This window comes from Chelon labrosus (assembly GCF_963514085.1).
Source record: "Chelon labrosus genome assembly, chromosome: 6".
Lineage (NCBI taxonomy): Eukaryota > Metazoa > Chordata > Actinopteri > Mugiliformes > Mugilidae > Chelon > Chelon labrosus.
The window spans coordinates 15,331,944-15,344,864 of NC_140342.1; the positions used below are offsets into that span (position 1 = coordinate 15,331,944).

General features: G+C 42.7%; 1 protein-coding gene across 2 annotated transcripts in view; it reads left to right on the forward strand.

Annotated features, from left to right (window-relative positions):
• Positions 1-554: 554 nt before the first annotated feature.
• LOC311489844 (phosphatase and actin regulator 1-like) overlaps positions 555-12,921 on the forward strand; it is a 32,694-nt gene continuing 20,327 nt past the window's right edge. The window contains exons 1-2 of one of the 2 annotated variants that reach the window (XM_084547149.1): positions 555-974; positions 10,424-10,588. In XM_084547149.1, the coding sequence (XP_084403275.1) occupies positions 10,450-10,588 (139 nt within the window). In that variant the 5' untranslated portion in view covers positions 555-974; positions 10,424-10,449. Of the gene's footprint in view, positions 975-7,166; positions 7,729-10,423; positions 10,589-12,921 lie in introns of those variants that run through there. The other variant, XM_084547148.1, reaches the window with a different exon arrangement.

Sequence of the window (12,921 nt, forward strand, 5' to 3'; positions counted from 1 at the left end):
ATGGCCCTGAGTAACATTGTTATACTACCGATGTGAAATGTATCTATTTGCTGAATATGAGCGTGCAGGTGAGGTCAAGTGTTAGACTTACACTGTTCTTATTTAAGGAATGGTTTAAGCAGCTATCCTTGGAGTCAGCACTGTTCAAGTACCGTGAACAAAACTCCGGCTGCATTTGTATGAAATTGGAAGTTTATTTTGAGCGTTCTGGTGTGTGTGTGTGTGTGTGTGTGTGTTGATGCATGTTAATGTAGTAACACAAACAATCAAGTGCCCCCAGTCCCCCAGTCTTCATAAATACTAACTTGCAGTGTTAATGATGCCATTTGCTGTGCTCATATTTTCTTATGATAACTTGAAGGAAGCTGCAGCAACAGATTCTCAAAATTGTATTTTGTAGTTGACCTGTAATCAACAATTCTCTGCCTCTGGTCAGGACAGTTATTGCTTCTGTAGTCATATTCTTAACCTGCATTTATGAGTAGTACCTAATGAAGAACGGCCCCTTTTATCAGTTGATATTTATTACAGATAGGCATCAATGTGCAAAATAAATACTACTAATGTGTCAATGATAAATGCACAAGGATCCAACTTAATTCGGAGGCCGATGGCAGGTTTTACGTTTCAAATCTTGCACAATAGCTGATCACTTTAATTTAATGTAGCAAGCAGAGGAGGGAAATACTACTAGGTCGCCCCGAGCTTCATTACACCAGTGCAAACAATTAAATGTGATTGGAGCAGGGTTTCATCTCGTATCTCCTTCTTACCTTTGCATGTACAGCAGGTCCATAGCTCTGTCTGTGTGTGTGTGTGTATAAGTGAGCAGCTCAGGGAGCGTTTCCAACACTGTGCTAATAAATTCCTCCAGCAGACCGTAGTGCATCAAGGCCTGCTGCTTCAGTGTCTCCCACAGAGCAGCAGACACAAGCTGCAGAGGAGGGACGATCAGGAGGAGAGAGGGGGGAGAGGTAGGAACGGAAGCCTGAGGAAACAAGCGTGAAAACACTAAAATTAGCTTTAAGAATTGCGACAACTAAGTAATGTAGCTAGGATACAATATATACGTATTGTCCTATGTGGTGTTATACGTTTTCGCACCTTTTCCGCTAGCAATAGCATTGGTTAACTTAAAAAAACTATTTTGTTTGGGGAAAGGTAAACCATGAGGAGCTAGGCTCAGCTGACTGTTAAACGCTATAGACTGTATGTTAAAACGACTCGGTTAAGAACATAGTGAGGAATGGCAGCCATATTCTGTCTTCTTCTTCCGGTTCTTCTTCTTCTTCTTCGGTTTTAAAATGTACGAATCATGCAACATGGCACGTTTCTAAAGGTGCAAAAAGACAAATAATAATAATAATTAGATTGCATTTAACAAACTTAAAAAAAAAAGTCAATACAGTACAAAATGTTTTAGCTCCGTGTTTTAAAACAATGAATAGCCTAAATAAAATTTTGTCTAAACTCGGGCCAGTTGTTTCAGAGGAAAGGTGATAAAATATTCCGTAGTTTTTGTTGCTTTTTCGTCTTTTTGCTTTGCTGCTGTGTCTTTTTCTGCTCTTTTATTATATTGTCCTTACGTTGGTTGGACTGGGCGTAATATTTGCGTACTTTCTCCCTCCATTTTTTACATCTTTTAGCCAATTGTTTATATTTCTGGCCACAGCTGTCAGGTTTTAGTCAGTTTTTAGTGACAACCTTCTTACATTTAGAGAGCAAACAATTATATAGTACCCTGGGAATTCAGTTAAAGCTTTATTTGGTGTTCAAGTACAGTCTCTGTCCGTTTGTTTGTTGTTTTATCAACGGTTATACCAACTGAGCCCACGAGGTGGCGGCCTTGTAACAGATAATACGTGGAGGAGGCAGGGCAGCTCTGCAGTGAAGGGGCCTCCTCCAAGTGGCACTGCAACAGCATTTTGCGTTATTTTTGCTTTTTTTTTTTTATAGCAATTTGTACCGTAAGGACAGTGCATTGTATAAGGAGTGAGGAGAGATGCATGTAATCTTACAAAGGTTTTGTAATTTCTGAGATAAACTGAGGTAAAATCAGATTAATTATTTACTTTTATTGATACCCCATAGGTGAATTTAAAATACAGCACAGGGAGGAACATTAAGAATATAGAACACAGAATATGTGCAATAACGGAAACAGTACACATCTACATATGCATGTCATTATAAAGTACTGTGACACGCTGGTTTTGTTATGTTCTGGCAATCCTAAATACCTAAAGGCTAACAGTAGAATTTCAACATTTTTGGATTTTCTCACAGACTGTGGCTTGGAAAAAAAGAAAAGAAAGAACAATGTGGATATGGACTGTTTTGCATGCTGCTAGAGCAAACTTGTCATTTTAACTCCGCTGTACAGAAAGTAAATAGAGACTGTGCAAGGCGGATAAGAGGAGACACAGAGAAGATGGGCAGGAGTGAATTATAACAGAGATGAAAAGTGAGCAGTGATCTGTTTACAGTTTTCCGGAAGTGTAGTCGCAGGCATCTTAGCACAATCCCTGACAGTCAGAGACAGTACTATATGAACATTTCTGTTCAGGCTTCAGTGATTTGCGCGTCAAGAGGAGAAGTTACTGATGTGCACAACAATTAAAAAACAAGTGGGTATCTACCATTCCTTTCACAATTCTCACAATGTCCAGGATTTTCAAAATGAATACATGGCCGTTATAAAAGTGCTGCGGTTTGTGGACTTTACATAATCGTGTCACATTACTCTGCTGCCTGTCAGGGAGAAGACGGAGCTTAAGGCTGAAGGTGGAGCCAAGAACTGAATTTAAAAAAAAAAAAAAAAAGAAGCGTGAGGAATCATTCTGAGATTAAAATTGCATAACTATCATTCATTCCCTACAGCAAATAAGAAAAGTGGAAAAGGCAAAGCACTGCACTTTTACCATCTTATTAACCGTCTCTTAGACTGTGTTAGGAGAATGTGGCGCTGTCTTACCGAGAGGGAGCGAGACAGATAATAATGCAGAGAGAATGACAGATGGGAAGAGACGGAGAGATACAGGGAGAACGGGAACAGCAGATTTGTAGTGACAGGCTGCTCAGTCGGAAGTTGTAAGATTGTTTAGCCCAAAACTTGCGCCACAGCCATGGAAACCAGTCTGAACCAGAATCCAAAATATGCGAAAAGCAAACTCTGCCTCAAGCAAAACACCACCAAATTCACCAGTTTATTTAAAAAAAAAAAGAAAAGAATCTGTGCTCGCCTTGATCGGACAAAACGACTAGCATTTACTGAAGCTTCATAGCAACAACATTGTGAGCCAGCATATCCATCAGATGTGAGTCAGTGAGGTTTGGCAAATACTTCTGAGCAGCTTTGGAGGAGCTTACTGTAGCAGTTGAAGTTTATTGTGACAAGTGTCAGGTATGTTGCCATCCACATTTTTATTTATTTTTTTGTCATCCCAGGATTTCATGCTGCATTACATCAAAATTCCCCACACAGTTATTATGGAAGCACATCTGAGGCCATTCTTACACTTGGTATTAGCATGTGTCCTGTTCAGGTCTCACTTCCGTGCTTGCATTATCCGGGGTGCAATAGAATATTTAGCAAACAGCTGCTCTCTCAAAACAGTGCATCGCTATCTGTGTGTGCTGCATGGTGACATGATACAGAAACTGGAACGTGATGAGGAGTGAATTCTTTCTCGCTAAATCTTAACAAGGCACCCTGGAAACATCCATGATCGCTGTAATGTCACTGTTGCTGTTTGGAGAATTTTAATAGCAGGTCTGAACATGGCCTGACTGACCGACCGACTAGACTTTTGGAGCCGATACTGGGCGAGAGGCGGGGTAAACCCTGGACAAGTCGATAGTCTGTCACTTGGCTAACACTGACAGACAAATAACCATGCGTTTGGGAGGAAGTGGGAGCAATGTAGAAATCCCACACAGGAACAGGGAAGAAGAACACAGAAAGGCCCAAGTCAGCTGGTGGGTTACTGGTGGGTTTTTTTCTTTTAAAGTTCAACAATAAACTTAAAATACATTCCCTAATAAGGTCACTATCAATCTAATCTAAATCTTGACATGTGGAAAAGTTGCTATAAATAACTTTTAAAATGAGACACTGCAAAACAATGCAATCCTGCATGAAAAAAATTAAAAATACAACATAAGTGAGAGCTTGGAAAACGTAGTTTATGTATTCAAATAAAATTACATAACTACATGACATCATTAAATTATTGATACTCAACCATATGTGTGTTCGCAGCATGTTTCTGCTGCAGGTGGAGCATTTTTAAACTACTTCATATACAGGGACAGCAGATAGGTCTGAGGGATTGGAAGATGATTAGGAAATAAGAAAAAAAGAAAGAAGAAAAACAAAAGTCTGTTTAAGGACTTTTAATCTAATATTTACTTCATTATTTGGTGGCTCTGTTGCCAGAATACCAACTGATTTTGTGCTAAAATGTCCAGAAAAAAAGAAAGAAGCATTCTTTGTCCAAAAGCAAAGAATTTGTTAAATTATCCATTGTGTATAATCTGTAAAAGTAATTAAAGCTGTCATAAATGAGGCACCGTATAAAGTGTAGTATTTCCAAACAAAATGTAGTGAAGTGGAAGTATACACCGATCAGGCATAACATTATGACCACCTTCCTAATGTAGGTCCTTGTGTAGGTCTCCCTTGTGCCTCCAAAACAGTTGTGACTCATCAGATAATAGACATGGGTCTTCTGAGGGTGTCCTGTGGTGTCTGGCAACAGATTGGGGGCCTTTGGGTCCTAAGGTTTCTCTAAGGGCCTCTGTGGATCATCCCACAGATACTTGATCAGTTTGGGATCTAGTGAATTTGGAGGCCAGGTCAACACCTTGTGCTGATGTTTTTTTGAGTTGTTCCTAAACTGTTTTTGTGTGTGTGTCAGTGTCAGGCTGCATCCTGTTGGGGATGGCTGCTGCCATCAAGGAGTGTCATTGCTGCGGGGTGGGGGTGCCTGGTCTGGCCTAGGTGGGTGCTACATGCCTAGGTAACATCCACATGGATGCCAGGTCCAAAGTTTTCCCAGCAGAACATTGCAATTGTCACAAGATAGTCTAAGTTATTCACTTCTTTTAATGTTGTGGATGGTTGGTGTAAGGTAGCATATAATGATAATACTGTAGTACAAGCATCCTAAAATAGTGCCTACTTCCCAGCACTGATCACCTGTACGGTAAGAGGGCGGGTTTCTCCTTCACAGAGGGCACCATGTGCGGCTGGCTCATTAAAAATGAGCGATGTGCTGGAGCACCGACCCTATTACATAACTCCGCTGCCATATGCGGTCATCCTTCCTTGAAGCCAACAAATGACCTCTCTTATCATTAGGTAAGAGTTAGATCATCATGAAGGTACATTCCGTAGTTTAAAGACCGACACAAAAATGGATGCTCAGTGTCTCCTTTTTTTTTCAGACTTACAGTAATAAACTTAAGGCAGAAGTATGTGAATGGAAGGCAGTAAACAGAGAGAGAAAGGTAATCTCTGTTTTTGTTTAAAGCTGCGCAGCGAAACAGCAGCACACATTCCGCGACTGTTTCGTGGTTCTTTGAGTCTCACTTTTTCTCACACACGTTGCCACACTTTGCATCGCCTGGGGATGGAAAATACCCCTCTTGCTTCATCTGTTAACCTTTGACTTTGTGCTGCAAAACGTCCTTACAGTATGTAGAAATAGCTCATTCTCGCTCCCAGCCTCCCACATTTTACAGCACATTAGTGCAAAATAGTGAGACTTTGCACAAAAAAAGAGGCAACCGAGGGCTACTACCGCATTGCACCGTGGAGGGAGTAAATCTGCCTCGTTTCAGAGAGGGCTTTGATGTCACTGGAATAAGCTGCAGCTCATTGAGGGAACATCAAAGATCCTCGGTCCACAACCATTCACTCCTCTGTAGGAAACGTGTTCGGGAATGCTTCCGGGTCTCTTATCTTTCTGACAATTAACTGCTCATCATCCGCCCATTAATGTTATCAATTACCCAAGAATGCGCGCAGCAAGTGGCGATTCAGAATTTTCCATGTAGAGCTATTAGAATATTTAACGTCTCTATTTCTTCAGGCCAGCATCTCTTATTTAAAGTGTTGCGCTTTCTTCCCACTGATCAAAGTCCATCTGTTGGGTTTCTTTCGGATTTGAATTCTTGTGGTGGAGAGGTGTTGCAGTTTTCACAACTGTTTTTGTTGCCCTCCAGGTACAGCCAGACTTTCTAAATCATCCTTCTTGCATTTGTAATCAGTGAATGCGCGAATACGTGCTAGGGATGCGGTCTTAAGTTGTTAAGTTTAAGACTTTTTGCGCACAAATGTAAAGTCAAGCGAGTTTCATGTGACTTAGAAATGAGTCGCCGGCTCTTAACTGTTTTATATGCTCAAGGAGAAGCTGAACAATTTAAACTACTTTATTTTATTAAGTGTAAAGCATCTGATTGGTGATGCTGACTCTGTTCTAACAGTTCACTCATGTAAATTATGGATGGCACCTTGGTATGCTTGTCTTAATCTACATTTTTTCCATCATACCACAGGGGGCCATGGTTGTTATCATCTTAACCAAATGCGTCATGTGTTATGAAACTATTTTGGACTTAGCAAACTGTACTATGTCCCTAACTTTCTGTTTTCTTTTGGCAGACTAGCCATTAAAATGTTTTGGGTCATTGCTCTATCCGTTTTCTTATTCCTCCTTTTGTGTTCTTGCCACTTGAATGATTTTATAAACCAACTTTCACTTCACAAGTCCATTTTATCAAAATCACATGGTATTCATCTAATTCGGATACATAATACATATAAATATGTTGATTACGCCCAAATCATATCATTACGCACTGCTTTTCTGATAATATGATCGTGTTGAAGTACTGCGTCGATGTGGCGTTGCTTGGTTGTTGTTGCAGCTGTTTTAAATACTGACAACCGTCTCTCATATAATGACAATAAAAACAGTTATTGGGCTCTTGTAGCGCATATGGAGGAGCAACTTTTTTTCTCCGTCCACGCTGGCCTATTAGAAGAGCGCACCGCGCAGCCAATCACAGGCACTCACTGCTCAGCTCTACTAATCGTGGATTAGCCACAACCGACTGCAGTCCACAGCTCTGGGAGGGAGAGGGTAGTCGCTGCCATTCACTACTCACTCTCTATTTTATTATTAGCCCACTTGGATCTGGCAGCAGGGCTTTTATTTCTCAGCTGCAGCGAGAATTCTTTCGCGTTGCGCAAAACCTAGTAGGCTGCAAAGATTGGGATCTCAGATCTCAGGTAAAGGTGTGGGAGTGCAGCGGGGAGAAGGATCGACAGAGGCTGCTTCTGTAGGTCAGGTAATTTTATGGCCCTTTAATTTAAACCCACGGCGTAGTAACACCGCGCGCTCGCCGAGTCTCGTTTTATTTTTTTTTCTCTCGCGTCCGCGATGTTCAAGACGGCCAATTACCCGACGGTGGATCCTGCGCCCACCATCATGCACGGTACTTGGTTTGCCACGGGGTGCCGAGAAAACACGCCCGTGGCGGTGGAGAAACCCAAGAAAAAGGCGTTCAGCCTGGTCAAAATAATGTCCCTGAGCAGCAAGAAGGGACACGGCCAGCATCCGCACCACAACAACAACATGCCTTTCACGATCCACTGTCACATCGGGAAAGAGATCAAGCACATTTGCAGCAATTGCAGCCGCGGGAACGACACGCAGGACGGTGAGTAAGCTCAAGGCAAGGCTCGTGTGGCTTCGCCCATATAGTAGCCTTGCGGTATTGCCATCCAGGATACACTCCTCATTATCTGCCGATGGCATTTGCGCTTCATGTGCGCGTCTGGGAACCAGATCAAGGCGCATGTCGGTTTATTTAGCGTCTGAACGCGCCTGTGTGAATCCTGGGAATTAAAATCGCTCAAAACGAGAGTGATTCACTGTTGCTGTTGTGGAAACTGCCTCTGACTGGATCAGAACTTCTCGCGGGGTTGGGCTCTGTCTTCCTGAGCTGCTGATCTGCAGATGCTGGTGATTTCCTCCACATTTGTGTTATGTTTGAATGATGTCATTTTTTTTTTTTTTTAAGATCATATGTCATGGTGGTATGGCATGAAGCTGTGCAGGCTGTTCGCACAAAGCCATTTCCAGTTCAGTGTCATTACATCATCACTCAGCCATCTTGGTATGCAAACAAGTGTTTTTAATTAAAACCACACACATCAGTGGCTCGTGTTCCAGTAGTGGAGAATGTAGGTTACAGGCAACATGGTGAAGGCCGGGTGAATAAATGTAGCCGCCACCTACCCTGAGAACAGCACAACATTTTAATCACTCTGAACTGGATGCTTGGAAGAGGATTTTCCCCCTCTTCCCGTTTACTCCGCAGATTGAGCTCCTCTCTACCCGGGCCAGGATTTTGTCTAGATTGTAATTAATTGCATCATCGCATTCAGAAGTGTAGACGGATGCGGTTGTGTGTTTTCTGCTTGGCGATGTGTCCTCGTTTGCGGATAATCAGGCTCTTGACCCTGCTTTGGGTTCATCTTCACAGAACACACCAAAATGACTTGGAGTTGTTTTTAAAACCGTGCTTTTTCCAGTGAAGGGTTTGTAGCCTTTAAAGACTTATGTTCTGGATGTTCTTTACCAATGTTCAGCTTCTAATCATCAGTCTTAATAAAGTTGCTAAAGGGGAGTCGTTGCCATCCTTCTCTCAGCCATACAAGATTGGCCGTTACTCAGTTTAGTTGCCTTCCTGTCTTCTTTCCATCCTTTGGTTCTCTAATGAAGTCATTTGAATCTCTGCTGGATTCAATTAGCATTGACTGTAGAGTTATTTATAGAGCGGTGGTGTGGTGGCAGGATTGTTAAGATGGTTGGCTCGGAGGCACCGGAGCGTTCATGTGGTGGTCTGTGGGAACTGATTTCTGCACTGCATTACTGTCACATTATTTATCACGCTGTCTTATTGGGCCCCGGGGGGCGGCCGGCCTGTAAAGTGATACGGCCTTGTTGGCAAACAATGCGAATGTGATGTAATTGTTTCAAAACGGGCACACGGCCACACTTTCCCCGACCGCATGTTATGAGGAAAGATCTGATGCAAAGTGGTGACACTGACAAGCGACATGACACTTTGGTCACCGTACATATCCCGAAAATGTGAATACTTTTACACTCAAAGGAGCAAACCAATGATTTTGTATGTTGTAGCAGTTCACATACATTTTTAAATGGTTTCCGCAGCCATTGGCACCAAGTGAGGTGATCCATTATAATAAGTCTTGCTGGGTTTTTGCTTTGTCGCACATCTTCACTTATGTTTTATGCAACACTGTTATTGTTGCATCTGCAGACTGATAAAAGTCTGAGAGCAGGAAACATCATGGCATAATAAACTAAAAATAATGACAACGCCAAATGTTTCCCTTCGTTTTGGTTCAAAGAAGTTCATTATGAAAATGTTTATGCTTAACTAACTAACTTTTTACAAATCACTTTACGAACAACCTGAAATTTCTTAAGAAGCACAAGTGCAGTTTTGGCCTAAGAAATTAGGAATGACAGTTACTTTGATTGGAAAATTGCAGTCTTCTATGTAATTTTTGCACTTTGCAAATTCACGCTGTGGCCCAGATTGGACCCTCTGGCGGGCCGGTTTTGGCCCGCGTGCCATATGTTTGACACCCCTGGTCTAGAAGCTCTGTCAGTGTTTCTGAAAATGTTATCCTCATTTTGCAAGATTGATGCATTTTGAGCTATATTATTATTATTATTATTCAGTTTAGTGCATGTTACTTGTCTTATTCTGCTTTTGAGAGATTTAAATGCTGAGTTTGTCAGATTTCAGCTTGAATATTTTATCTTATAATTTTTTGCCACAGTTTGCCTTTTGGTGTTTAATCTGGCTGTTTGTACCCCTTCACATTCATCTCTCCGCGTAAAAGTTCGTGCTCGAACAAAATGCTTAACGCTCTCGGTGACAGTACTTTAAAGTCTAAAGGGCTGGGCCTTGTGAATATTTCATGAAGAGTACAAAGATTCCCCCTTAATGAGGTGTTTATCGGTCTGTTTAGTGTGTCACGCCAACTGCGCGGTGCGATGCAGCCTCCTAACTGTTTAGACTGTCGAGCGCATCCTGCATAATGCTATCTGGCTTGTGTATCCTCCTGCTCAGCCTCCTCCAGTTACTATGGAATTCAGGAAGCAGCTCGGCACAGATTCTTGCTTCTCGAATATTTCAAAGCAAAAGTGTCTCACTGCTAGTCCTCCTGTGTGTGTGTGTGTGTGTGTGTGTGTGTGTGTGTGTGTGTGTTTGTGTGTGTGAAAACTTCCCAGAATATCACCTCCTCTGCATCCTCACCCAAACTAGACCTTGCTTATGTATATTTATTTATTTTTAGTTTGTTTGCTTACAGCTGAGGAGGTAGAGAGGCTGGCCGCCATGCGTTCCGAGTCCCTGCTCTCTGGCTCCCACACTCCTCCCATCCGTCGTCGGAGCAAGTTTGCCACCCTGGGACGGCTCCTCAAGCCCTGGAAATGGAGGAAGAAGAAGAGCGAGAAGTTCAAGCAGACTTCTGCTGGTACGTTACTTTTCAAACAACACATGACCATGATTTTGAAAGGAATTCAATGCCTATCCTTTGGTTAAAAGAAAATAAGATTACTAAGTTTTGGTCTCCAGGGTGATCGAAAAAGCAAATCGATTCAGAAAGTGTAGCGTCGGAGTTGTATGTTTTTAGGTGTCTTCGGAGCTCCTTTTGATCTTGCAGCGCAGTCTTGTCAGGGGCGAGTGAAGGATGCGGCCTCTTCAGATGTGGCCGTGTTTATTTTCCCTGGCTGACACGTCCCGAATTCTACCGTCGGCCTGCTGGACAGGAGGAGGCACTTTGTCAGACTAAATCTCACAGGTTGGAGGCTGAATTCCCGCTTCTGCAGAGGATGAGCAATTACACGCAGACCAGAATCCGGTCTGAACAGGACGGGATGTTCTGATTCAGTAATATTATTGAATTTACATTTTTCCTGGTGTGAGTTTGCCGAGTGATTCATTCTGACTGATGCGATCATGTTTTCCGCGGCTTCGGTCTTGTCAGTCTGTTAATCACAAGAATTAATGTGATGTCTTGTCATCTCGCTTGTCGGGAAGCACAAAACGTTGACTTTCTTTTTTGCTCTAGTTTGTGTTTCCACCCCTGACATGCCCCTTCAGCGGTCTCCCATCACTTTTTGACGAAAAAAGTGCTGATGAAGTGTGTTTTCTAGCCTTAGATGCTTGACTTTTTGATGTTTCACAGCGTTTTAATAGCGCGTGTACTTGATGAAACAGTTGCGGATGCGCTGTCTATTCATTGCCACATTCATGTATGCTCTACGATAGCAGCATCTCCTCTGTTGTGGTGAAGGACAACAATCAAGAGCTGTGAAACAAAAGGCATTGTTTTTTTCTCGCTACAGTGGTGTTAATGCACAGCAGAGCCGAGAGAAGCAGCTCTTTTCATCGCTTTTGTTATCCGCCTCTTTTGTATGCATAATGCCGCCTGTCACCAAAGAGCCACTGTTCTGTTTGATCCTCTTTTGGTGGTCGATTATGACCCGCCGTATCTCACGGGATCGTGATCGTCTAGGTGGAATTTGTGCATTGTCAAAAGGGGGTATGCAGTCACAAGAGCAGCTCCACCAGGCGCTTCCGCCTCAGTGTCGCTACTTCACATGTACACCGATCAGCCACAATATTAAAACCAGTGACAGGACAAGTACATTGACGATCTTGTGATAATGCAATGTTGGAATACAAGCCACTGATGTGTGTGGTTGCAATGTGGGAAACTTTTGGACCTGGCATTCATGTGGATGTTACTTAGACACGTACCACCCACCCCATAGCAATGACACGCCTTGATGGCAGCAGCCATCCCCAGCAGGATGCAGCCTGACACAGACACACAAAATGGTTTAGGAACAACTAAAAAAACATGACAAACGGCACAAGGTGTTGACCTGGCCTCCAAATTTACTAGATCCCAAACTGATCAAGTATCTGTAGGATGATCCTGTGGGTTGAGGCTTTTCCCCTCAACCCATAGGTCCCAAAGGCCCCCCACTAACAACATTCTGTTGCCAGACACCACAGGACACCCTCAGAAGACCTATGTCCATTCTCTGATGAGTCACAACTGTTTTGGAGGCACAAGGGAGAACTACACAGTATGAAGAAGCTGGTCCTAATGATATGCCTGATTGGTGTACTCTGTCGCATCTGTTTTACCGTAAAGCATGAACCCAATTCCCAAATTCCCCAAATAAGTGGAATGTGGCCTCCTGCGGCAGGCGGTGACGATGTGAGCGAGTGCATTAAAATTCGGATGACAGGAAGTGGCGCAGGGATTTGGAACGCCAGCAGACGAGTCAACAACCTGGAGATGAAAGCTGCCCTCAATCAATGCCTCAAACGGCGTGTGCACGTATGATGTGTTTGAGAAAATGGCCACAAAAATGCTGCATTCCCTTTTTTTTTTTTTTTTTGTCAAAGTTTTAGCATTTTCTTAATTCTCATTGTTTTGGTTGTACGGCTGCTTTCTCACTGTTTTCGGTTTCGCTCGTTGTTCTTTCATCATCCTCTTATCGAGCCACAGCAAACTGCTGCTTGGGGGGAAAAAAAACAACACACATAGTCAAACAGAGTTTTATCAGGTCGGAAGCTCGACTCCAAACAGACGCTCGTGTTCTGAATGTGCTCTTTGTGTAAACAGCACGTTTTGGCTCCTTCACTTTTATAAGACGACGATGACATTTATGTTTGAAGAGTCCAAAAAACTGATTTAGTGCCGCTTTAAAGACAGTAAAGATGCCTTCACTCAAACAGTGCACGTGCGGCCCATAAAAACGGAAGTCATGCTTATGAAACTGTGTATTT